The 24,700-nt window shown below is 43.0% G+C and overlaps 1 protein-coding gene across 17 annotated transcripts in view; it reads right to left on the bottom strand.

Moving 5' to 3' along the window:
- MTSS1 (MTSS I-BAR domain containing 1) overlaps positions 1-24,700 on the bottom strand; it is a 127,025-nt gene that overhangs the window by 54,614 nt on the left and 47,711 nt on the right. Inside the window, exon 1 of one of the 17 annotated variants that reach the window (XM_080378367.1) lies at positions 20,743-21,900. The exons of 14 other annotated variants lie outside the window; for them this stretch is intronic. In XM_080378367.1, coding sequence (XP_080234493.1) covers positions 20,743-20,755 — 13 coding nt within the window. In that variant the 5' untranslated portion in view covers positions 20,756-21,900. Of the gene's footprint in view, positions 1-1,314; positions 18,240-18,722; positions 20,690-20,742; positions 21,901-24,700 lie in introns of those variants that run through there. 2 more of the 17 variants (XM_080378366.1, XM_080378368.1) reach the window with 2 other exon arrangements.

The following is a 24,700-nucleotide window of genomic DNA, read 5'->3' as shown; positions in this document are numbered from 1 at the left end:
TTTCTTGATTTGATAGAAGAGATATTGAAACATGTTTTAATCTTCAACACAGACTGATAAAACCAGCTGCCCAAAAGACAGTCTCTTCCACGAAGGCTTAATTCTCCTCAGAGAGCTCAAGAGCAGCTTTACTGCCTGTCAGATAAGTCATGTTTACAGCAGATCCTCAGAGCTGCTCAGCCTCCTGGATGAGTTTACAAATCAGACCAGAGGGTAGATTTGCAGAGCAGTAATTACCACAGGAGACGATGGAGAAGCAATGGAGAAGAATAATTTAGTCTGTGTCAACATAAGGCCAAGGTCCGGGGGGCCTGTCCAAACTTCTGGGCAGCTCACGGGGAGAAAGGCAGGGAAGGATGAAACGAGTAGTATCTGCACTCTGCAAACCCAACTGCTCCCCACAGACTAGCTTGAGCAGCCTTAACTAGCTTTGCAGCTCCTCTTCCTTCCCATTTCAGGTTGGTGGGTCTGTGTGTAAAAAAAAAAAAAAAAAAAAAGGCAGGTAGTAGGCACCTCTGACAGGCAGTACTGCCATGTTGCCACAGCCTGTAACAGCACATGATCTGCTAGCAGGCAGAGTATTTCCCCATTTTTGCCTTTCTGCTAATGAGTCAGCAAATGCCTTAACCTAAATAACAGGCCACCAGCTCGATCAGGCTTGTTACTGTGCAATTGCACCCCAGAGCAGAGCAGATGGGAGAGCTCCTGTTGTACCAGCTGGATTCAACCCCGCTACCCTCTAAAGCCACTTCCAGAAAAAGCCAACATAGGTAACTCCAGCCACCATTTGCGCAGAGCTCAGCATCATCGTTTCCGTCTCAGATGGACTGTATCAGCATTGAAACAAAACAGAGAAATCATTAGACAAAGTAAAAGAGATATAAATATGAGATAGAGATATAGGCAGACTTGCTTAAAACAAAACTCAGGTCAGAGGATGGCCAGGAACCATTAGGCCGTGCAGCTCCTTCTGGGTTCTCTGGATCCACAACACCAAAGCTCAAACATTGTCTCCCATGTGCAAAGAGACTACAGAATTTGTCAAACAAGTTTCTGTAGGGCTGGTTTATTTGTGCCTCTCTCCATTCCCAGGAATTAAGCATAATTATTTTTTTTTAAGTCAGTCAGAACCTATTACTGGCATTCTGGCTACCAACAAAAAGCAGTACCAACAGTGTCAATACCAACACATACTCCTCCAATTACTCCTAATACGTTTCTACTCCTGGAATTAAATTTGTGAACACAAGTCCTCAAGTACACACAATAATTGCACATGCAACAGCACAGAAACGAGCAAAAATATTCATTTACTTTATGTAAACAAGACTGTTCAAATCTCCTTCTTAGACTCCAGTATGTTAAACAACACATGTGGTTTCCCAGAAAAGCTAAATACAGAGTCATGGACAGATCAACTAAGAGGTGGACAGGTCTTCTTGCCATGAGTATTTATGCAATTTATGAAAATTGCAAACATGCATTAATTCAGGAAGTAAAAAGTGGTTCAAAAGAAATAACAACACAAGCAAAAGGAGGCCAGATCCAGCCCTCTCCAACTTCCAACTGCCCCTGCCCTCTCTCCTGTTTTCTAAGGCATTTCCCAGCCCTTCCTGCACCTGATTGAGACAAGCTACTGCAAATCAGACCCAAGAGACAGTCTGCGTACTGCTTCCATTTAACGGAGGTACAGTAATTCCTGAAAAAAAAAAAGCAGAGCTAAGAATAAATCCCAGTGGCCAAAGTACACGAACTAAGTACAAGGCACATGTAAGAAGATTTATTATGTCTCATGCTGTAACAGCACCATGAATCATAACGATGCCCTATTTGTTATCCACATGTGCCTTTAAGTCAACGACAAAAGTTCACTTGGCACAGAAACATACCATGCAGGGTTTCACGTGCAGTGTTTTACTTCTAGCCCTTCCCAATTCACTTGTGTTAATCCAAAAACCGGCTACTTTTGTGGAAAAAGGTGAAGAAGTCCTGTAGTGCCTCCAAAGTGGTGAGCACATAGGGTTGACAAAGCAATTTGCCAGGCTGGGACTGCCCCACTAAGCCCAGTAAATTCAGGATACACATTAGACACACGAGTGAGCTGGAGATCATGGGAATGCTAACAGCAGGTAATCTTATCTCCATGAACTCCTTCTCATTGGGAAACCGTGATCCAAACCCTTAAAAAATCAAGGCAAGCGTTACAGGAATTGACACTGGTCTTGCCGTTCGCCAGTCTGCAAGTGCTGCTGGATGAGGTGCACTGGAGGAGAAGATGGGCTGTTCCTGCGAGTCCTGTTTGCAAGTGTCCCAAAAGGGCCAGCAAAGGATGCCATAGAGATCATGCCATGAAGGGCAGGACCGTTACTACCAGCGGTAAACGGTCAAAGTAAACTACAAGGAGCAACAGGAGGAAGTAAGAGGGGAAGGAAGAGCACAAAGCCACTGATGGTAGGTCTGGTTTTGCCTCCTGTTTTCCACACAAAATGACTACACATCTGCCATCACAACCAGACTCCTTTGCATGGCAGGTTTGCCATCTCTCCTTTTGAAGCTATAGAAGATCTAGCAATAGAGTTTCTTACCTTACACCACAGAGCACATACGAGCCCTCTGGTGCTAAGTATATTCAGTACTGGTGGCAGTGACCTTCTAGGAAGTCCCGCCCCACCGCCCCACACCCTTTTGTACAACTTGGCTTTCAAGCCTAAATACAGGCAGTAGCACAAGCTTGTTTGCTGCGCTCCACAGGTCTCTGTCTTACTCTTGGAAGCACCACCACCACCACCACATTTTATCTAAAGGGATATCCATGCCTTCAGTTCACAAGCAGATGCTTGCAGTTAATGGCAACTTTGGTGCAGGCTTCTCTGCTGGGAACATGTATCCAGCGCAAAAAAAAGACGGTAACCAGATTTATTTGCACAAGCCTTTGGAGAGCCTTGAAGGTGAAGCAATATTCAGTCACCACCAGTGTGCTCCCAGTTAAACTACAAAGTACAGCCAAGTATCCTGCAGCCACGCTTCATCTCCTAAATCACTAATTTCCTGACAAAACATTAATTTGCGTAAAACAAAAGACAGTGAATCCGTAATTGTCCTTCCCGTCCAAACACACCTTGCTGGTCTTGCATCCCAGTTGTAAGAACTCGATCATTGGGGAAACAAGTGATCCCAGTTGTAAGAACTCATCTAGGATCATTGGGGAAACAAATGGGAATGTTAGTTCTGAGTCTACATATTTTTTCCATGGTGAAAACAGTCCCTCCAGGGCTGGTTCAGACACAAAGTACAGGAGGTGAGGAACATCCTGGCTAATGCCCAGGGACCTGTTCACATTCACTGCATGTTCCTTAGTACATTTGCCTAGAGTATCTCTTATTTCACAACAGGTCCTCCTACTTACTTGTACAAACCTCATCTAACTTTCACTTGCCAAGGACAAACAAAACCAAACAGAATACCACAGTGCTCCCAACCAGCTAAGGCACAGCTTTGCCTTTGTTTCTCTTGATGTATAAGAGATGTAAAGGCAATGGGCTCACGTGAGCAGTTGGGGAAAACAGTCATCTCCTCTGGCACGCAGTGCAGGCTGCAGCTCTTGGAGGGACCGTTTCAGCTGGAAACCTCCAGATGCTGAATGGAGAGACAGGCCTCAGAGCAAAAGGCTGAAAGAAGGTGAGGGGGTTTTGCAACAGCCCTGTGTAGCCTGAGAGCACCGGGGCTCGCCACAGAGAGTGGCTGTGCTGTGCATTCAGGATTATTGATTATCCTCTCCTAATCCCATGACTGAGTGCCCAGGGCAAAAGAAAAAAAAAAAGTTTCATATTATATACAGATAGATAGCTATTTAAAATCATTAACAGAGATTTATATCTCCGAGCTAGTCTTCTGCTCTCTGGGGAAACCAGACAGCTGCATAGTAAGAGACTGAAAGCTACAATAAAATGAAGAAATGAGCTCCAATAAATCATTAAGATGAAGCTCATAATGTTTATCTGCAATGTCATGTTCCTGCAATCTACAAAAGCAGATGTGTAACTTTTTGTTTTTCTTTTATCAACTATTAAACTGTCATGTAGCTATTAGAGAAGATTGAAACTTCTTTTAAAAGCATTGAGCATCAGGGATTGCAGTTTCTTGTCATGGAAGGGATACTTGCATGCCAATTCATATAGTACAAGAAGAACTGGAGATAACATAAATGGAAATAAACCTTTTAAGAAGAGGCTCTTCAGCTTCTGCTGATGCTCTGGCAGCTAGAAACACCCAAAACTTCTTAACAAGGCAGCTCCGTGTGATCCTTTTTACCAGTTCTGCTCTCCCTTCCCTCATTTGTTCTTCTCCTGGTACATCCCATCCCTGCATTTGCAAGAGTATTATATATACAATGAGGCACAGGCAGCACCAGAGCTGGTCCGAGGCCCCCCAGCAATGCCGGCAAAGCCCTGTGCAGCCACGGCACTTCTGCCCAGGGAAGGCAGGAGGGGAGGGGACGTCAAGCAGAAAGGCTGGAAGAAGGCAGAGCCATTTCAATAGCAGGAGGAGGTTTCAGGCTCAGCAGTCACTTTCCTACAGCCTCCCTTGCAAGCAGCACTGCTCCTTCCCCAGCCAGCCTTGCTCATCCTGAGCCCCCATCTCCCTGATAATTCTGGAAGTGCCAGGGCTGGGGCGCTGCTCTGCAGGAGCAAGAGCGCCGAAGGGAAAGGACAGCCCTGGAGACATCCCATCAGCGCAGCCACCACAGGGCTAAGCTGATAGCAGATGCAGATAGCTGTGCCCCTGACATCATCCCCAAGAGGCTGGGGCAGGTGGCATAGAGGGGGGCAGCTGCAGCCTGACGAGACACCTTGCCATTTCCACAAGACTCAGCAGTGACCAAGAAAGGGAGCAGCCAGCGCTGTATCACGAGCAATGTGCTTGAACAACCTCTCTGTTGAAAGCTCAGAGCTCTTCCCGCTCTGGGTAGCTCTGCTGACATTCCTCAGCCTTGCACTGTAACACACTACGGACACAAACCTTTCACCTCTTTCTCTGGAGCTCTCCTACAGCCACCAGCACAGAAGAAGTAGTCAGCCTTAAAGGTATTTCAGGGACCCCAATATTTTTTTAAAACCTCATTTCCTTTTTTTTAGGAGAAGAATAGAGCAGGAATGCTCTCTGCTGCCTCAGGCTTGACATCCAAAAATTAGCATTTGTTTGTTTTACAGAACAGGACTTGCTCTATCCAATTTAGACCCAATCTGTTAATCTACAAACAAAAGCAAATAAATACTGAAATTATGACTAAGGGGGATTTCAAGAGGCCTACACCTCACTGTGTTTTTTTGAGGTATTACAAATAGAGTCTTGCATTTATTCTACTGTATTTCCTGCTGGCATGAATGCAAAACTCGAAACTGCTGTACTGCTTTTGTCTGCTGCTGCTGATGTAAAGTGTAACTACATGTTCAATCCAGCCTGGAAGGGCTGCTCTTTAAAAGCTAATTTGAAGCGTGATTGTCAAAACCCTGACCATATGAATCCACGAGAAAATCTCGTCTTATTCTGTGCAAGCCCTCACGTTACTGCTATGCTCAAGTCCGTGAAGTCTACCAAATTAACAAACTCTAGCCCACATGACTAAGGTTCACAGAAGTTCAGCCGCAGCTTATGTAACAGATAGAACTGGTGTGTTTGCCTTTAAAAAACCCCACCAAGATAAATACTGGGGTCAGCAAACATGCTGTGCAATATTTAACAAGAAAAAGCTGGGACCTTAACAGGATTTGCAGCCTAAAACTGCTCCTGAAGGCAACAAACATGACATGATCATTCTGACAGCTGTGACAAATCAGGTTTCATTTGCCTGAGAGCCAGCCATGTTCATTTAACTGCAATTACTGGCACATCATGATCCCCAGGACAGAGAACGCACCCAGCCATCCAGAGAAACAAAGCATCTTGTACAGACCAACCTGTTTAAATGGGTCTTCTGTAACAACACCAAGCCTTCAAAGAAAACAACCATTTGTTAATACATGTCAATAGCTTCTCCAGGTGTTCATTGCGGTCCCTCTGCTTTTTTCAACCAGCAGAACAAAATCTGGTTAAAATGCTTTTAACTCTGCATCCCTTCCCTGCATGCCTGGTTGCTGAATACACTGCTCACAAGAGAACATGCCATTTAGAAATGTTTACTCTGTCTGGTCTAATCCAGGAGATTTGAAAATTGTTTCATCCAGCCTGAAATACTATTTTGAAAGACTAAACATAAATTAACATTTTTTTTTTTTTTGTAGCTTGTCTTTATGCCTGAGAACACATCTGGACTTTGTGATCTTTAGAGCAAAATCCTGCACACACATCTACAATTTCGAAAGAACCTTTTCCTTATCCCCTTATACTTTAGCTTCACCAAAGAAGAAAGCTTCAGTCAATTATACATGCACCATTTCAACATATTAAGTTGGTGAGATAATTTAAGGGAAAAAGAAAACCTCTGAGATGTAGCCATCAGCTTCCTTGAAAATTCCTAGATAACACATCCACAGCGTGTCTAATCCATTTAGTCACACCACAAAACATCACTCATTTTTCTTCAAGACAAACTATTTATTCCCAAGCAGGACTTTACAAGCCTATGCGTTCTGTAGGCAGGAATGCAGGAGCCCTTGTCCATCCACCCGCCTTGTCTGTTTGCTGTTGAGGCACCAGCTGCTGGCAGTAACAGGTGTTTTCTGGTTTTCTTCTCAAGAGAAAGTCCCAGGCACTATCTCCGGTGGAATGCAAAAAACCAGTGCGGCATGTAGGGCCCGACACGGAGCCGCATTCCTCTGCGAGCAAGCAGGCAAGACTCCCTCCACCGCAGCACCACTAACTCCGATAGATGCCTTCCTGGGGAGTAAACTGCATCAGGGTATATGCACTCAAAAATTCTGCCAAATCATCACTTGAAAAGCAGTTTTCCCCACTTTTTTTTTTTTTTTTTCAAGGAAAAGCTAGTTTTCCCAACAGCTGCAGAGCACAGCACATTTGTGCAGTGCAACATTAGCTCACTCTCAGGACACTATCAGCTGAGGCTGAAGACTCTGCCCTGGCAGTAGCTAACTGCTATTCAATGTTTTTATGCAGGGAAAAATATTTAATTATTCTTTTCAATAACTTTTTTTTTTCTTTTCAAACACTGCAGTGAGCCAAAATAGCTCAAATTTCTGAGAATAAGATCTGCAGGAGAAAAAATGTAAATAGTGGGATTAAGAAAAACAAGTGGTGAAAATGAGGAAAACATGGAAATGGACTTTTGATAAAAAAACTGCAAAATAACCCATGACCAATGCAAACAGCCATGCAATGTGCCACCAACATCTTCTGAGGAATACTTGGCAGCGAGGCATCACACAGCTGAATGCAAATTTCAAAATTAAAGCAAACTTGTTTCTGATCTTCAAACGCTTATAAATGTGTTAACCTTTACTCACTCTGCGTAGCCCTGCATATTTACAGTGAATTAAGCTAAACACGGGCCTAAATAACTGTAGGATTCCAGCTTAAATCACTCCTACATGGAGCCCTCCTCATCCTGTTGTTTACTGGGCATTTTTAGATGGAGCTTTCTCATGGTGGAGATGGACAACAGCACCTAACATGCTCCAAATGGGAACGTGACCACAAGCAATAAAACACCCACTCAAAATATCATCACATTGCCCATGTTTACAATGTAAAAAGTTATGTTTATCCTGATAAACACAGCTTTTGAAAAGGTTATTTCCCTCCCCCTCTGCAAACAGAAAAGGTTAACTTCATCATCCGCTGCATACATGTCAAAGTATCATGCAAAGGCAGGCACTGCAAAGAGCAAAGTCCTCACACCAAAGGATCTGACAGAGCATCCCAGCAAAACACCCAGAAAACCGTCCTAAAGTTAGACTAACCGGTCTCAAACTCCTCTGCCACAGCCTGCTTGTTTAGTATACTTAAATTTAAAGCAAGCCTCTGAGGCATGGGTTTTATGAACAAGTCCCCAGACTGGTAAATTCAGAGGTAAAACCCAGCCAGCTTACCTTTCCATTTAGTGTAGTCATTAAAAGCGAAGCGACAGAATTCCTCCTTCTGTCTGCCTTCAGATTAACCCCACCAACACAGCTAAAACACAGAACTTAACTTACTCAGAAGCGAACACTGCACTGCTGAAAGCTGACTCCAGATAGTCTTTACTCATATTCTTTCAATAACTATTTTTTTTTTAAGATAGCACAGGATGCCAAGAGGGACATCAGTACGGTAACACTACTAACAGTAGCACTCACATGCTAAATTGCTGCCTACGAGGTGTATCAGCAAAGTTCAGAACAACCATTTCATACACAGGCAGGTGAGATGCTCGAAATGTAAGAGGTCATTTCAGCAAAGCCCAGAGATGCAGGAGCCAGACCTCCTTTGACAGCTGTCTGGCAATGCTCCGTTATCTTATATTCATTTGTATTATTTTTAATACACTTACACTTATCCCCAGGTCTCACCCAGGGTTCTTCCCAAACTGAGTTCAGCATTTTCTGTCTTTGGGGGGTGTTTGTTTGCTTTCTACAAATCTTCTGGAAACAACTGAGTTCTGCCGAAAAGAGCACAAAACTCAAGAGCTTTCCGAGAGCGTTTTTCGAACGGGCCATCCGCTCCTTCCAGCCTCAGTTTTGCATCACAACATGCATTTTGACAGGCGGTTTCCCAACAAGTACCTTTCATGGCTGCTACCTTTCATCAGCATCCAGCCAGACACTCAGTGCACTTCATAAAGAGATGGGCTGCACAAACTGAATTAGCTAAAAATATCAGTTAATGGGAAGCTACTGTAATATTAAAAGCATTTTTATGCATAAAAAGCATTCAAGTTTATTCCCTTGTCAATAAAAACAAGGCAAACTTAAGATTCAAGAGGACCTTGACTTGCCACTAGGTTTTCCACATTCAAGAAAAAAAGTTCAATTATTCATTTCTGGGGAAAGAAATCTCCCCCTATCTCACTTCCCCACTTAAAGAAAACATAATCAGTGTCCACAGAAAAAAAAAAAAAAACCAGCTTTAAGCCCTTTGGGCATGTTTTGAAGAAGCTATTTAGAGTAAGGAACATGGGCATTCTCTATCCTTGTATTTATAACGAGGCTCCTCATCCCCAGGAGCTAAAGCAGAATGAAAATGGGTCACGTATCTAATTAGCACTATTGAAGCATGAAGCCCAAACACCCCTGAAATGTAATAGATTTTTTTTAATAACTCCAGCTTCATTAGAATATCCCACAGTCACCTATGCTACATGCCAGAAACTTTAAAAAAGGGTACCATAAAGCAGACATATATCCGCCATCATGCTGCTTTATCACTGGGAAGGGAAGACATTGCTTTTGACAAAATCTAATCTGTTAGCTAAAACATGAAGCAATTAGCCAATCAGCCTAGCACAGCCTGTTCTTTAACTACTTTTTATTATAAAAAAAAAAAAAGCAAACACCACCACCATAACCCTCTTGACTACAAAACCAATATACAGATCCACAGGTGTGGATGTGGATGGATGAAGCACGTCCTACAAGGGCAGTTTCTAAAGCAGACAGCTGGACAGAACTTGGTGGGTTCCCACTCTGTCTCCCAGTAGAGATGCCCACATGCCGTCCCACACTGCTTTGCCCCCTTCACCACATTTATTGGCAACCTGGTAAGGGCTCCGCAGCAATCCCCCCACCCAGCTCTGCACTTGGCTCTGCTCCTCATCCACACCTCCCTCCCACAGGCAGGTATCACACCATCCAAGTGGCAGACACCACCAGGCACGTGGGGCTGCCATAGACAAACAAGTTTAAATTACAGGTGTGTGCACTGGCAGAGAGCACTGACGAGCTTCTCCTGCGCCTGCCAGAGAGAAGGCACAGGGAGATTGCATAGGGTGGGTGGAGGGGAAGAGAGGCGGTGGAGTACTTTTCCTCGGGTGTATTTACAGTACACAAGGCTCCAAAGAGGGTGCATGAGCACCTGCACGTCAGGCTGCTGCACTTTGCTTTCCCCTTTGCTTCCGTAGCCTGCTGCTTGTTCTCACCTCCCTGGGCTTGCTTTCATTCCAGGCAGGCTCAGACTCCTGCAGCCAGCACCCAAAATTTCATTTGCTTTGGGGGAGACGAATGCCTGTGAAGCTATGGGGAAGCACCCCAGGGAAGCAGCCAGCAGCTGAGTCCACCCACCCGAAAAAGACACCCGGTGAAGACTTCCACGCACAAAGCCGCCCTCATTGTGAACAGGACTCTGCGCTTCATTTCGATCAAAGCCAACAAGCCATAAATGCCACTCACCCGTGAGGGTTTGGAAGTCACTACAACCTTCTGGAAAAAAAATACTATGAAAAAAAAAATCAGAGGGGGGAATTAATTGAGCCTGCAGCTGTCTGCTCTACATATCAAACATCACAATGTTCATATTGCTGCACAGGATTTTTTTTGCACAAGAGATGAACAGGCAAAAGTGGCACAAAATCCAGAACAAAGCGTTTACTCTGCCCATCCATGAGCATGCCTTTACCCCGCAGGCAACTGTCTTTTGTGGGACTTGGAACGTGAGCACTTCGATGCATCTCCTGCACTGATTTTGCATTTCTGCTTATTACAGTGAGAAGATTTTGCCTTTTTAAACTTTAAGTTCTTTTGTTGCAGTGAAGAATGAGGCACACCACTGCGTGCAAGTGAAACGCATGGTATTTTATTTGGTTTAATCGAACAATACTCTTATCTGCAAAATGAAACAAAATCAGACACTCACACTTTGATTATAGAGATGTCTATTAAAATCTGCATCTTTTTTTAATGGTGTAGCATGCCAATTCACAAACCAAGCTCTCCCAAACGGCTCAGATGCAATGGAAGTTAAAGCAGAGCAAACAGCAATGGATTTTCTCATGTTAATAACTGAGACCAGCAAAGGCTGGAGACCACTGCTCCAGAATCTTCAAGGCCAGTCACACTGTCACTGCTGGGGTAACAGTCACCATTTTTACCGCTTGTATTGGTAGAATTTCAATTACATTACTAAAAACACAGCTTATACCAAAAGTTACCCTTCACAATTTCTTTGGTAACCAAAACTCATTCTCCATCATTTCATTATAATGGCAGTATTCATGATATGGCTGTAAGGAGACTCAGCCACCAGCAATCTCTCAGTGGTTCAAATTGTATAACGCTTGATGCACCTGCTTTTTTACACCCCACCCCACCCCCCAAGCAAATTGCCCAACAATTGGTTAAAGTGGTTCCAGAAGTCCTGAGACTGAGTCTCCCGAGAAGCTGTTTCCACTGTGGCGCTCTCTCACCAGCTGAGACAGCTCGTCGCTCTGCACACCGTTCTCCAAATGTGGCCTCTTGCTTAAGCACTTAGCGAGAGGATAACCCGTGATGTGCTTTGCACCACATTTGATACTGGGACCTCCAGGTTCTGAAAACTGCCTTTCAGGGGATTAAACCCGTATGTCCAAACCGTCCTCCCTGCAGTCCAAATTGCACGTTCCAAGTTTCTCACCCATAGCGATGGACACAGCCCGTGAAGAGCCAGGAACAGCGTCCAGAGCTTCTACCACCAGAAAGCCCCATTTATTATGGAACAGAAATAGCAGAGGGGAGGCTTTCAGTGGAAAATGTGATGAGAATAGAAAGCAAGAGAGTAAAAGCCCTGTCAGCACATTTCATAGACAGTCTTTTTAATGAGGAGATAAACAGATAAAGCTTTCAATCCATGTATGGAGCTTTTTCTTTTTCTTTTTTTTTAATTTGAAAAGAAGCTAACCAAGCACACGGGATTCAATAGAAAACAAAGGCTGAACAAAACATTTTCTGACAAGGCCTAAACCATCTGAAAAATGTCAATTCTAGTGCCACAGAGAAACCACAGGTTTCCTCCACTCCCTACCCACCCTATTTATTTTAATTACCTCTTCCTTTCAGGTAGCTGGCTGTGCAGTGAAGCTAACAAGTACATACAAAAAATAATCGGCAGTTCTGCAAGGGACCCCCAGCACTGGAAGTCGGAGCAAAGCCTGGGAGCAAGCTAACCTTCCCTACCAGAAACAGGTCCAAGCCACGCAGTCTGGATCCAGACCTCCCTAGATGCCAGAGAGCTCCACCGGTGCGGCAAGACTTTGTTCTTATTACACAGTTGCTGGCTATAGTATCTACCACCCTCTACAACTATTTGATGTGCAAAGCAGCTGTCCTGCCAATAACATAACTGTTTCTTAAATCTGATGCAACATATTTAAATATCAGGCGTGTAAATGGAAAATCAACATACAAAAGCCAGCCTGAAGCCATTAAGCAACAAGACAGATTTCTTCATATGAAGATGATTTTAAATACAGACTTTAAGGAACATGAGATGGGACCGAGGCTAGCAACTTAGCAAAGGAAAGCCGTCTTCAGATGCCACACAGCAACAGTGTGCTCTCCCATCAAGGTTTCTTTCATTGTAACCTGGGATGGTAACCTCAGACAGGGGGGTGCCACCTTATCTTCAGTCACCCCTTCAATGTCCCCCTGCTTCCCACTGACACTTACCCTCTGGGTGGAGCCTTCAAATGAGTTCTCTCCCATGTGAAAGGAGATTATTAAAAGCCAGCAGACTCCAATGAAAAGCGTTATACCCTCCATGCTAAGCTCTCTGGGGGAGCTTGCAATAACCTCCAATTTCACATATGGCATCTTCAACAATAAGTGATTTCGAGGAATTTTCAGCACAATCAGAATCTGCCCTGCAAGTACCACCACAGCTTTACCCCTGCTGTTGTAAGAAATGCATACATACATAACAGCTACAGATATTTCCCTAGACAAGGTGACACACATCTGCACAGTCCCCAAACTTAAAAATGGAAACAAAACCAATTTAATATAAAGAAATCCAACTAAGTGACAATCATACTCTTGAATACTCAAGAAAATAAATCTTGCTTTGGGGGTTTTGTGTTTCAAAGATTGCATCTCAGGTTACCAGGAGAAAACCATATCCTAAAGAGCCAGCCAGAGAAACCCATTACAAACACATCTACACTTAAATATGGGACATTGCTGCCAGACATTTTCAACAAACTGCAAACTTAACTGCATATTCAACCATCCTCAACAGTCCCCGGGGACCATTTTCTGTGGTAACATTCAAGATGTGCAAGTGTCACCATGTATGAAGCAGCGCAATCCTATAACCTGTTACCCAGGTTGTATACACGGTGCAATTCAAAGCACGTGGGTTTTTATTTTGAAGCAGTGACACAGGGCTAAAAACTGCCCCTGCATATAGTTACTAATACAGAAAAGTAGAAATAAATCATTGCCTACATGTCAGATGAAGTGAAGTCTAATGTGGTTTCTAATTTACAACAGCTGGGCCAAAATTACCTCTAGACATGAAGGGTCATGATCAGAGCAGCGACTACACCACCACAGACCTCCAGGGTGGTATTGCAGGTCGCCTGCGCTGCGAGGCTGGTAGACCCTGGCTCCCTGTACAGCAGAGGCTGTTTTCAGACCCGCTGGTACAATGCCCTAACTCAGACACTGTGCCTGCCTCTGCCCGCTGCCTGCAAAGGGAGCCAGCAGCCCCATTCAGCAGGAAGCCCATTTTACTCCTTGTTCTCTTGAATGAAGATGCCGTGGTACATGCCTGTATGCATCTTCATCACCGTATAATGCAGTCTGAATACAACCACCCCAACTCTCCCTTTCTTATCTGGATTCGTTCAAATAGCTAGTTGGAAGGGAATTCTTCCCAAGCGACAGTGTAAGCGGAACATTTGAGTTTGTTTTACCAGTTCTTGCTTTCTCACTTCTATTTCGCAGAAGCAAGCTGGGCTAGATTAACCAGTGTACCAAGGGAAGCAATAAATTCATCACCACTCAGACTTCCAAGCCCACTGAGATTCAAACAGCCTACCTGTACATTTTGGGCACAAGCTTTCCATTCACACCAGGGAGATCTCCTTACAGGAATTCCAAATGAAATTCTCAGTCTGAACTGAGTAAGAGATCAGATAAGATAACAAGGACAGAGGCTACTTTCAAAAACCTCCTCAAAATATGCATGCTCTCTGTATAAATGCAAAAGTTAATATATCTACCTAGGACTACAGATGGATACATCATCTGCACCAGTGATTGCCCCTGAGATCACAGAATAAAACCAGATAAATGGGAAACTGCACAATGAAGTACTCACAGCAAGGCCAACTATCTAGAGTATCCCAATTTATTTTAATAGTTGGCCAATCCAACACAAAGTATGATCTTTTTCTTGCCTCATAACCCTAACTTTTGAAACATACCCTGTACTGCCTTCATCCAACACCATTTTTTAATTTGAAAGCAGAGTCTGGCACTGAGAAACCTGAATGTGTTACTTTTTAAAAAAGAAAAAGGAATTCAACAGTTAAGCACTTTTTTTAACTGGATATTTCATCTGGTCCAGAGCATTCACCTCCCACTCCCATCAATAAAGGAATTTGTTAATGGACTTTGCTTCAGTCCCACTCACTTTCATGGCATATATCTACAGCAAAGAAGTTTTTCCACAGATGTCAGATTTCCAGCATTTTCTTTCAGGCTGCTCATCATGAAAAATACAGATATATTCCTTAAATATTACATGAATCAGAGCCAGAAATAATTACCTCCTCTGGACAACACTCAGCCACCCATTCCCTCCTTCCCCAGCCTGCCAGCTGCCTTCAGCACAAGCAGCCATGTTTCTCCTTTTAATTGTCCACCTATTAGTTTCTTGTGGTTTAGAGTTATCCCATTTTCCCTCCTCATTTTTCCCACTCCAGCTTTTTGCACCGGTTCTAGAGGGCTCCATCCTGAGATTTTTTGCTCTTTGCACTCTGTTCAGCTTCTTCCTGGAGGACCAAACTTATACTGAAATAATTTTATTGTGATCAACAGGAGTGCAGCATCCTCAACCCTTGGGGAAAAAAAATAAATCTGTATTTTCAGTATTCTAAAACTTAAACATAAAATAAACAACTTTACATGGATGACTCAGATTAGCTCTCCTTTTCAGTCTTGCCCCACGTCTTAAACATCTTGGATCACTTCCATTTTTTTTTATGAAGTTCAGGCATTACTTTAAGTGAAACACTGCCAAAAAAAAGGCAGACTCAAAGCATGTTCTAGCCCCATCTCCTGATCACTGGAGACACAGCCACCCAACTGACAGACCCAGCTATGGGGGCTGCTTTCTGTTTCTCCAAATCACTACGTCTAGGCTGTGCTTGTGGATTACTTCTGAAAAGCAACAAAGGTGTTTTTCCCATCCATCTTAGTAGCTCGTAGCTAAGTTTGGGTTTTGGTAATGCTACTGCCTCCTTTTTTGATATATGTATGCTGTTGCTTTGTTCAGACTTAGCTTTCCTTCCCCTGGTCTAGCTTTACCAATGCACTTGAAATCATTGCTTTCATTGTGGTTTTGGACTTCTTCAGTGCCTCCACCAGGCTTATGCTATTCCAACCCTCACACTACACTGTACTACTGGAGCGTCAGCTCCTGTCTCAGGTCGGCCATCCCATCTTGATGTCATTGATCATCTGGTAAGCTCTCAACATACACCATCATGATTTTTTTTCTAATGAACTAACCATTCATCCTGTCACCTACTACATACATCTGTCTGTCCTCACAGCTTTTGCTGTGCTCAATCAGTAATTTTTCGTTGTTGCCTATCATCTTGATACTGTTGTCATGGTTATACACTGTATAAGTACAAGGTAGAAAAAAGCTTTCACTGGGTTCAGCGCTGTGCAATCTTGACTCAGTACAAGCCAAAGTAACCCTGCCTTTATTAAAAACTGGTCACAAAATAGCTCAAAATATTCCCAAATATTATTATAACTGAAAATACTCCCAACTATTTCATAAAAAACATTCCTTGCCCAATTGCTGCTTTTTCCTTTGGAAGTCAGTCACACTAAACGCAGCACTGATACTAGCATATGGAACAGAGTGCAGCATTTTAAAGTTGCCAACAAGTTTAAACAAACAAATTGCAGAAATTAAAAGTTTAAGCAAAACTTTCTTCCCAGAAACAAATACTGACACTGGATACAAAATATGAAAATGCCAAGCCAATACAAACAATGCAGGAGACAAAACAAAACCAGGCAGGAATTCCATGTTGGCAGAAGTAACAACAGTTTTCTATCTGGATCAAAAAAGCAGCATTTTCACTTCTGAAAAATGAAGTGTCTGTACCCCCAGGTAGGTAGTGAAGCGCTCGGCAAGACTGGGGAGGATGACGCAGAGCGCTGCACTCCTCTGCCCAGTGACTCACCAGGTAGACACTTGCCAGATCTTTTCTGGTGGTGGTTTAATTGTTTCACACAGGGCAGACTGGCAGTTCCCGGGGGGTAGCTCTTCCTAGTAAGGACTACACTGGCAGATTACAGACTCCACCAGTGGACAAACCTTGGAGGCAAAAACCTGGGTGTGCAACTTCAATGACAGAGACTGGTTTTGGTGTGACCTACAGGATTAACTGTAATCCAGGTGTGACTAAGTATGTTATTTGCGATCTTTATTGCCCATGAAGGAAAATTTAATGACACCCCTACTTCTTTTCACTCTTCCAGGCTAGCAAAAGACTGGCAGAAGAGAATATGCAATATACTTAGACCCTATTTCACAGTAGCTTGTTACTTCTTCCCCTTGTTTGGATGGATGCTGAAGCAAAACTTAAAAACTATCAAGCCATTAATAAAAGAGCAATCCAACTATCAAGAAATTAATAAAAAAAGCAATCCAGGCATCCTTGTTAGTATTTCCTCTGAACAAAAGGCGTTCTATCATTCTCAGCTCCATGTGAACTGCTACCATGCACTAAAAAAGCAGCTCTGTTTGCCTAGGCAGATACTGTGTGGACAGAATGGAGCCCTCTTCTGCATGGAGCCCTTTTAATTTGAATGGCTTATGTTAGGTAACTCAAACATGCATAACAAAAGCAACACAATCTTGAAGCGCTGTCATTACAATTCCAAACCAAAATGCAAAAAGCTATGCATTTGAACAGTGAACTCTGGCTGAAGTAACCTATTGCCCAAAAATGCTGCTTTACAAGCGTACTGAATGTAGCATCAAATTTTGTGAAGTTTATTTTGCTACAGGACACAATCACTTCAGACTAACATTAAATTTGGCCTCTGCAAAAGAAACAGCAAGCAATAAAGCAGATTACAAATAACGAAATCTTATCGCATGACCTTTTCAATCAAATGCTAAATAGCAACTTATCTGCGTGGCAGATCATTGGTATCATCACGGTTGCTCCATCAAATTCTTCCTACAGTCCAGTCTAATATTACATCAGCAAGTCAACTGAGGACACAGCCACTTAACCTTCTCCTTTAATTGAGACTTTGCAAAGGAGGAGCAACTTCTCAGGGCTTTTTTTCTCTCCTCAGAAGCGGCTATCATATTCACACTTAACTAGCTGTAGCACTTACAGATCTAAGTGGTCCAGGACCAGGTTCTCTCAAAGACATTCCCTATGTGTGGTTCTATGCCATTGCCCATGCTGAGTAGGGTCTGGGTACTCCACGTGGGGCTAACAGTATCTCATCCAGATGGTTTCATTTTAACATCAGCATGCAAATGACTCCGGCTTCTTTAAGTCCTTTCTGGCCATACTTTCTAGAATTAACTTCCAGAATTTGAGGCAGAGCATCCTATCTATACTTACCCTGGCTGTGCCTCTGCCTGAATGCTGTGAGCCGAGAAGTTTTGGTTGCACACACTTAAGCAGTGGATGTGAAACCAATCACTTCAGACAGCACTGCACCATTGTTCAAAAGCTATCCAGATAGCAGCAAAAACCAGGACCGTAAGAACACACAGGCTCCTGAGCCCTGGCAGATACTTTTCAACTTAATTGCTTTTCCTGTTCTACAGATTACCCCAAAGTAATTTGTCCCAGTCTGCATTCCTTCAACTGCTTGCTCATGGTAAGTACCTGCTTACTTAGCTGTCCTTGGTCACGTACACAGCTCGCACAGCTCCCTGCCTACGCTCTGCCTCGCCTGGAAATTAAGCAGCTCCTTCCCAAGCTGATTTTGAGTAACACAACTCTACTTCACGGCTGAAAGCAAAGTCGTACAGAAGGTCTGACAGGTCACAAGACCGTTTAGTGGAGGGAAAAACAGCAACAACCAGGGTAAAAAGGCTAAACTGCCCTATAAAAACATTTTGCAAACTCCTAGGAGGAAACCTCTGTTAAGTATTAGAATGGCTTTAAGCAAAGAGAGATCACATGCCTAAATAGCCCTGTGGAGTTGAACCCTCATGCCAAGGCTTGAAGGTTTTAGCCTTACATTGCAGCATAACTGCCTTGTGCAACGGCAGACTGATCCCGGGAAGAAAAATCAGTTGTGCCCTACCTATATCTGAAAACAGGAGGTGCTCTCTTTAATGGCTCAGGTTCAAACAGCCTCACAGAAGTCTACCTCAGTAGCTCCTATGAGAAGCTATAGGATTTCCTCAGTATATATTAGTCTATTATCCATTACAGTCAATAATGTGAAATTCAGCACTGTGTTTACAGGAAGGGCGCTGACTATGCAGCAGGCTGCTCTCTGGTGTTCCCAGCAGTCTGAGCGAGGTATAAAATACCAACTGCTACCCACTTCCGTCCCTAGTAAAACCCTCGAGATCGGAAAACTCAGAATCCATACCTTTGCACTTGATGAAAGTCGAAGGATGATTCATTCATATGCATGAAAAAAATCTACCTTTTTTTTTTTTTAACCATCAGCCTCACATGGCCATTTTTGCCACACAGCCCTGAATAACCTAGACACAGGAACTAAATTCAGTTTCGCTTCGCACTTGCTGTTACTCAAGTCCTGCTATTAGTCTGATGTCGAAACTTCATTTTTCATACAAGTGCCTGGATCCTCATTCCCATTCATAGCACCCCAGTGGCCACAGCAGCTACATAAGGACCACCAAGGCAGAGAGGACAGAAAACTTTGGTACTGCTAACACACAGCCCATCAGGCATTTTATCTAGACTAAACCACAACAGCTACAGCAAAACCCAATATTATGCCCATTTATCACTGCCTGCATTTAAGTCTGTTGCAGCCTGTCAAGTATCTGGAAGCTCTTCCTGCCATCTGTTTCCTTCCTCCAAGGGCGCTGCAGTTTTCCATCACTGCTCTCTCACAAAAAAAAAAAAAGTCTTTATTTCTGCAAAGCTTAAGAATTATTTTTTTAAATGGGCTATGTATTTTGAATCTGCCTATGCAGACTGTAACAACTGCTATTTGATTGGACTGATAAAATTCACCCCGTTACCTGTCTCCATCCTCATCGAGTCACACCAAAATCTATTTTCCCCACCCTTGCTTTGTGAACTGGTAATATTAAACCCAGCCAGTTTACATACCAAGCTGTTTCCAGAATGCAGTGGCTTGCTGCTGCCACAAAAAGCTGTCACACCAATTACCAAACCAATTAACAGCAACTAAGCAAGGAGACAGATTTGCAGAAAGACTTGCTTGAGCTTTAGTGCTGACTGGTACTTTTATTGTTGCCCTTTGAACACCAAAGTTTACAACAGATTGTTAATGGTACCTCTTCTTCAGCACTGAGGTTCACCAGATGAACGCCTGTCTCCTCTCTCTATGTAAATATTGCCCTTTTCCTCACTTCCTACAGAAAACACCTAAGGATTTTACCATCTCAGGAAACAGGCTGCCCTAAATATTTCAGGATCCTTTTGGAGTTTTAAAGCAAATAGCCCTAAATGTACATAAACATCTAATTGTAGTTATAAAAAAATCTGGTTTTTTCCATAATGCAGGAGGTATATTACATAGCAAACTGTCCTTAGAACAACAAAAAATAACCCAGCACCTTAAATTACAAGCAATACCCTTGAAAAAACAGTGAATTAAAAATGCAGATCATTTAAATTATTTACTTTCTGCAGCTACTAGCTTTGATAACCAAAACCCAGGGATGGGCTGGCTACATAGCATTCATTTTCCATTTTGCTTTATACCACAGCCCTCTCGCAGAAAGAGAAGTATGGGATTTCTCACAGGAAAACATTTTCATTTTAAACTTGAGGTTAAATGACTTGTAAGGGAACATTTACATTAAGGATACCATTGCAAAAGAGTCAGCAGAAACACTGTGGTGTTAATATCACATTTGGAAGTAAAGACTAAAAATCTGTTTAGAGTATAGCTTGCGATAGGACCTCAGAAAGCAAGGGGGGGTGGGAGCAGTCCTGCACCAGGTGCATCTACTGTATTTGAGAGTTTTATAATAATGTCTTTAGATAATCTCAGTGGAAGACACCAGGCCAATCTGACCTACATGTTTTAAATAACCTGCTGCTTCTGCTTTATGGAGAAGCTGGTATTAAACCATTAAGCTAATAGTCAGAGCTGGCTACTGTTTGGGTTTTAATAAGATCTGGCCCCAGCTGATAAAGTACAGCGAGAAAGAGCTTTGCAAATGGAAGCTTCACATGAAAACCTGGTCATGGTAACACCAACTCAATTTCCCCTCTTTAAAAAAGCCATAAAGCTAGCACACTAAGCTGATTTGCTCCATCTATTAAAATATAATAATATCCACCCATATTCCAGCAGGTTGTGGAAGCAAAGGCATTTAGGGCATACGGATGTTTCCCAGGAGTGCGTACTCCTTGCTGTTCACATACAGAGAGCTGAGCCTTACCCATATTCCCCATGTTTTGAATACTGAGGAGCTACTAAGCATGAAGGACCATGTGCCATGCTATCTGCTGAAGCAAAAAAGGCAACAAAATTCAGCACTTCTGTCTCCAGAAACTGCAGAAGTGGTTGTTAAAGCCTGAGCTGAAATATCTGTAATTGTGAAATTGTGCAAGAAAATTGGGAGGAGGCTATGTTGACATTAAAGAAAAAAAAATACCCAACACCCAAGCATTCTTCACATTAACTCCAAACTGCCAGGCACTTCTTGCCTCCCTTTTTCCACCCTCACAAGCTCTCCACTGTGAAAGAGCAGCTTCAGCGCAGCCACCCCTCTGTGCCTCCCCATGCATCAGTACCAAGGGTGTTTGTATCCTCCAGGTCGCCACTCCAGCATCACTTCTTTCCCATGAACAGAAAACAGCAGTAATTCACTGCATCACTAAATAGCATACTGGGGTATGTTGGACAAATGAGGGCTGTTAGACTGGGAATGCTGCAGAGTGCAAGATGACCCCCGCAATTTGGTATGTGACCATGGATGGGTCTGGCTGAAGCTGCTGCCTCTACTTATTAGATGAAAAGGCTCTGTCTGTTTTGTCCTCAAATTTCCTTCCATCTTCTACCTGGTCTTTATCCAAAGCCAACATGATTCTGGACAGCAATGCCTTAGATGTTTCTCAAGGGTTTTGTTACACGACAGCTCCCAAGTGCTGCATCTGAACAGGCCCGAAAAGGGAACACTGAGCTGAAGGCTCAACCTTGCTCAATTCCATCATTTTTACAGCAAAAGCTTATCTCAACTGCAGCACAGCCAACATCAGTGGTAAAAAGGTACAACTTACGAAATTGAGCTGTCTTCTAGTTTTCTAGTGTTTACAGCACATTCAGTTCATGTTTTCAGGTTCTCCTGTACTGAAGAAGCTGGAATTCTTTTTAATCAAATATTTCGTAAGAGCCACAAAAAATTTTGAAAAATGTGGAATACATGATTTGAACACAAGCCCAGTAACATGCTGCATTTATAGCATCCCACAAAGAAGATCTCAAAAAAAGTAGTCCTCTCCAAAACAGCAAGTAAGTAGCATAACACTTTTAACTCCTTAAAGGTAGATCTGCTATGGGTTCAGACGTCTGGGGCAAACTATGCTGTCTGTACAACCCTAACCATTGCTTGCTGTCTAGACTTCCCTTGAGGAACATAATTAACATCAACTTAAAACCCACCTCCAGCATCAGGGAGATAATTGAAATCCAGGCAGTCCCAAGACTCTTCTCAAATTGAGGAGTTGCTAAACCAAAATGTAAAGCTGTAGTCAGATGTTTATATTAATTATACTAACCAATCATCAAGGGGCTCCTATCTGAGGGCACTTTTCCATGGATAATTCATGGCAGCTTTTGAATGATGGTCCATAATACACTGTGCATTCCTCGGAACACAAACAAGCTGTTACAGCTACTTCAGGCTTCCAGTACGAAAGTGCAGTGACTGCTTAACTCCCCAAAGGAACTAATTTCTCAAACATTATCTTGCAGTGACTCCTTTGTCGAAATGGAGGGGCATTTCATGGTTTAGTTTCCAGCAAAGCACTGCCTTGTAACACCCTTGAATTATCACCATCCAGTGAAGATACCTACGACCTAACAGTTTGAAATTTAAGGCAAAACCATCATTTAAAAACAGAGGTTTTTAAAAATACCTCAGAGTTCAACTGCTTTTTGCAATGCATTCCCTGTAGGTTCTGGCCGCTTTGGGTTTTCCCCATGAGGCTCTGCACAGCAAAGCTTTTTGAGATTTCTCTATATAAAACTACACACATAATAATACTGTGGGTAAATATGTCCCCCTTGTAGAAGTAAATCCATTTAATTGACTAGCTACAAAGTTAATCAATTAGATTAACGGTTGACCTACTTAAAGATAGGGAAAAGTATCTGATACTTATTTTCTAGAAAATAACACGCAATACAGCATCACCGCATAAATAGGCAGTCCAAATAAAGCAGGCTGAAGGCTAAGGGCATGCACAGCAGTGGAAGAACATTGGGCTCAATGGGACACAAAAGACTGCATTTTACATTGATGTATTTACATGAAGTTCACAGTCTTGGGGGGGGGGGAAGCAGCAGGACAAAGGCTCTCTGTGAAATACAGAAAGCTATCTGCTCAGCACACTGAGCTTTTCCCAACAGGAGCAACTCAAATGATCAAAATTTCCTCTGGATTTTCTCAGACCTCTTCAGAGTTTGGAGTTGAACGAGCAGAGGGGAAAGGAAGCAAATGCTACAATTCCCTGTTCCATGGTCAAGTTTGCTTTGAAAACCTCCCTCAAAAAGACAACCACATGAACTCTTGTGAACCCACATTTCACACTGTTGCATCTATGTCCTTGTAAGACATCTATTATGCAGCGAACTACAGGAGAAGAGGTTTGTCTGCATTCACCCTCAACTGCAGTCAGCAGTTACCTCATTGTACGTGAGGCTAAGAGCCCCTACCTCTGTCTAGAGATCAATTTATTGGACATCTGATTTTGCAACCCACTTTTTCCTATTCCGCTGAGGATTTTAGAGACATACTGTATTAACAGCTGATTCTCCCTGTTATTCCAAACTGTTTGTTACGTTGAGGTAAAGGTGTGGGGCACTTGTTGCCTTTTTGATTTTAGAATACACAGCTTCACCGGGAGAAATGGTGCTTCAAAGGTTATGGGTTCATGCTCCACAACAGGGCAAGCAACAGCAGCTTAGCGAAATCAGTCTCCGCCCAGCACTACAGCTTCTCACTCTGCAGGGTGGTATCATACTTGCATCACTGGATTAAGGCAGTGACTACAGAGTGGAAAGCCCATTCGAGTCGTTTGATGAAAGGCTCCCGTGACAGTGCCATGCTACTCCAAAAGACCTATTTGTACTGGAAGCTGGAGCTAGTGCAATCCTGGTAAGTCATTCCTTCAGCTACTCGTCAATCAACAGACAGGTACCCTGACAGAGGCTGCACTGTCTACTAGTGAAACATGCTTTCTTCCCGGGCAGTCAATCTGAATGTCGTAATTCTAGTTCGTATCAGACTACGTGTAACATCACTTATAATTAAAAAACCTGAAAAGCAGCAAAGAATTCTGAGAGACAACTGAACAAATGATGTCAGGTTTTATGACAAGGTAGTTGCGCCAGAGGCAATGCATCAAACAGCTACATGACATTGAACTTTCTTCTCAAGAAACATTCACTTGCTCTCTTAATTTATTTGGTATTTAAGGACTGACAGCGCTGAAAAATGTGTCATTCCATTAGACAGACAGCTGTCCTGCCTCCGGTGGCAACACCATCAGTGTAATGGAAAGATATAAGGCTCATGTGCCGTCAGCCTGGGTCTGACCCCACCAGCTGTTCACAAACCCCACACCACCATTCCTCAGGAAACCACAGACTCAACGGCACAGCCAGAAATTTCCAAAAAAATGAAAAGAATCTGTCATCCCTCAAGAGAACGTGGGTAAACAGAGAGAAGAACAAACACGGAGGGGAAGCAGAGGGAACAGCTGGGAGTCAAGGCCAGCTTCTGCTGAACATCTCTTTGCATGAGGCAATTCAAGGCAGGAGGACATAATGAGAATGACTGCTTTGCAAAGTAAATCAGGACAATTCACTCATGGTTTTTGCAAATATGTACTTTGAAGGGAGTCCAGCACTTTTCATTTAAACATCTAATATACACAGAAAAAATATTATTTGTATTCTTATTTGCTCCCAAGAGTCTCCTTTCCTTCCAGTTATGCAATAACAAAGAAAAACTGTCATTTTGGCTGACGATTCTTTTTTTCCCCAACTTTTCTCCCTACTTTCCCCAGAGACACTCAGTCTTAGATAGCTTCAGTTGCATACTTTGCCCTCAGTAAGTTTTAGGGCCTCTTCCTGCGATGTTGTCACACAATTTAGTTTCCCAGTCATCTAAA

The sequence above is a fragment of the Falco punctatus genome (genome assembly GCF_963210335.1).
Source record: "Falco punctatus genome assembly, chromosome: 3".
In the NCBI taxonomy this organism is placed as follows: domain Eukaryota; kingdom Metazoa; phylum Chordata; class Aves; order Falconiformes; family Falconidae; genus Falco; species Falco punctatus.
Note: the sequence above shows the minus strand (reverse complement) of the source record. Positions and strands in the feature narration are given on the sequence as shown.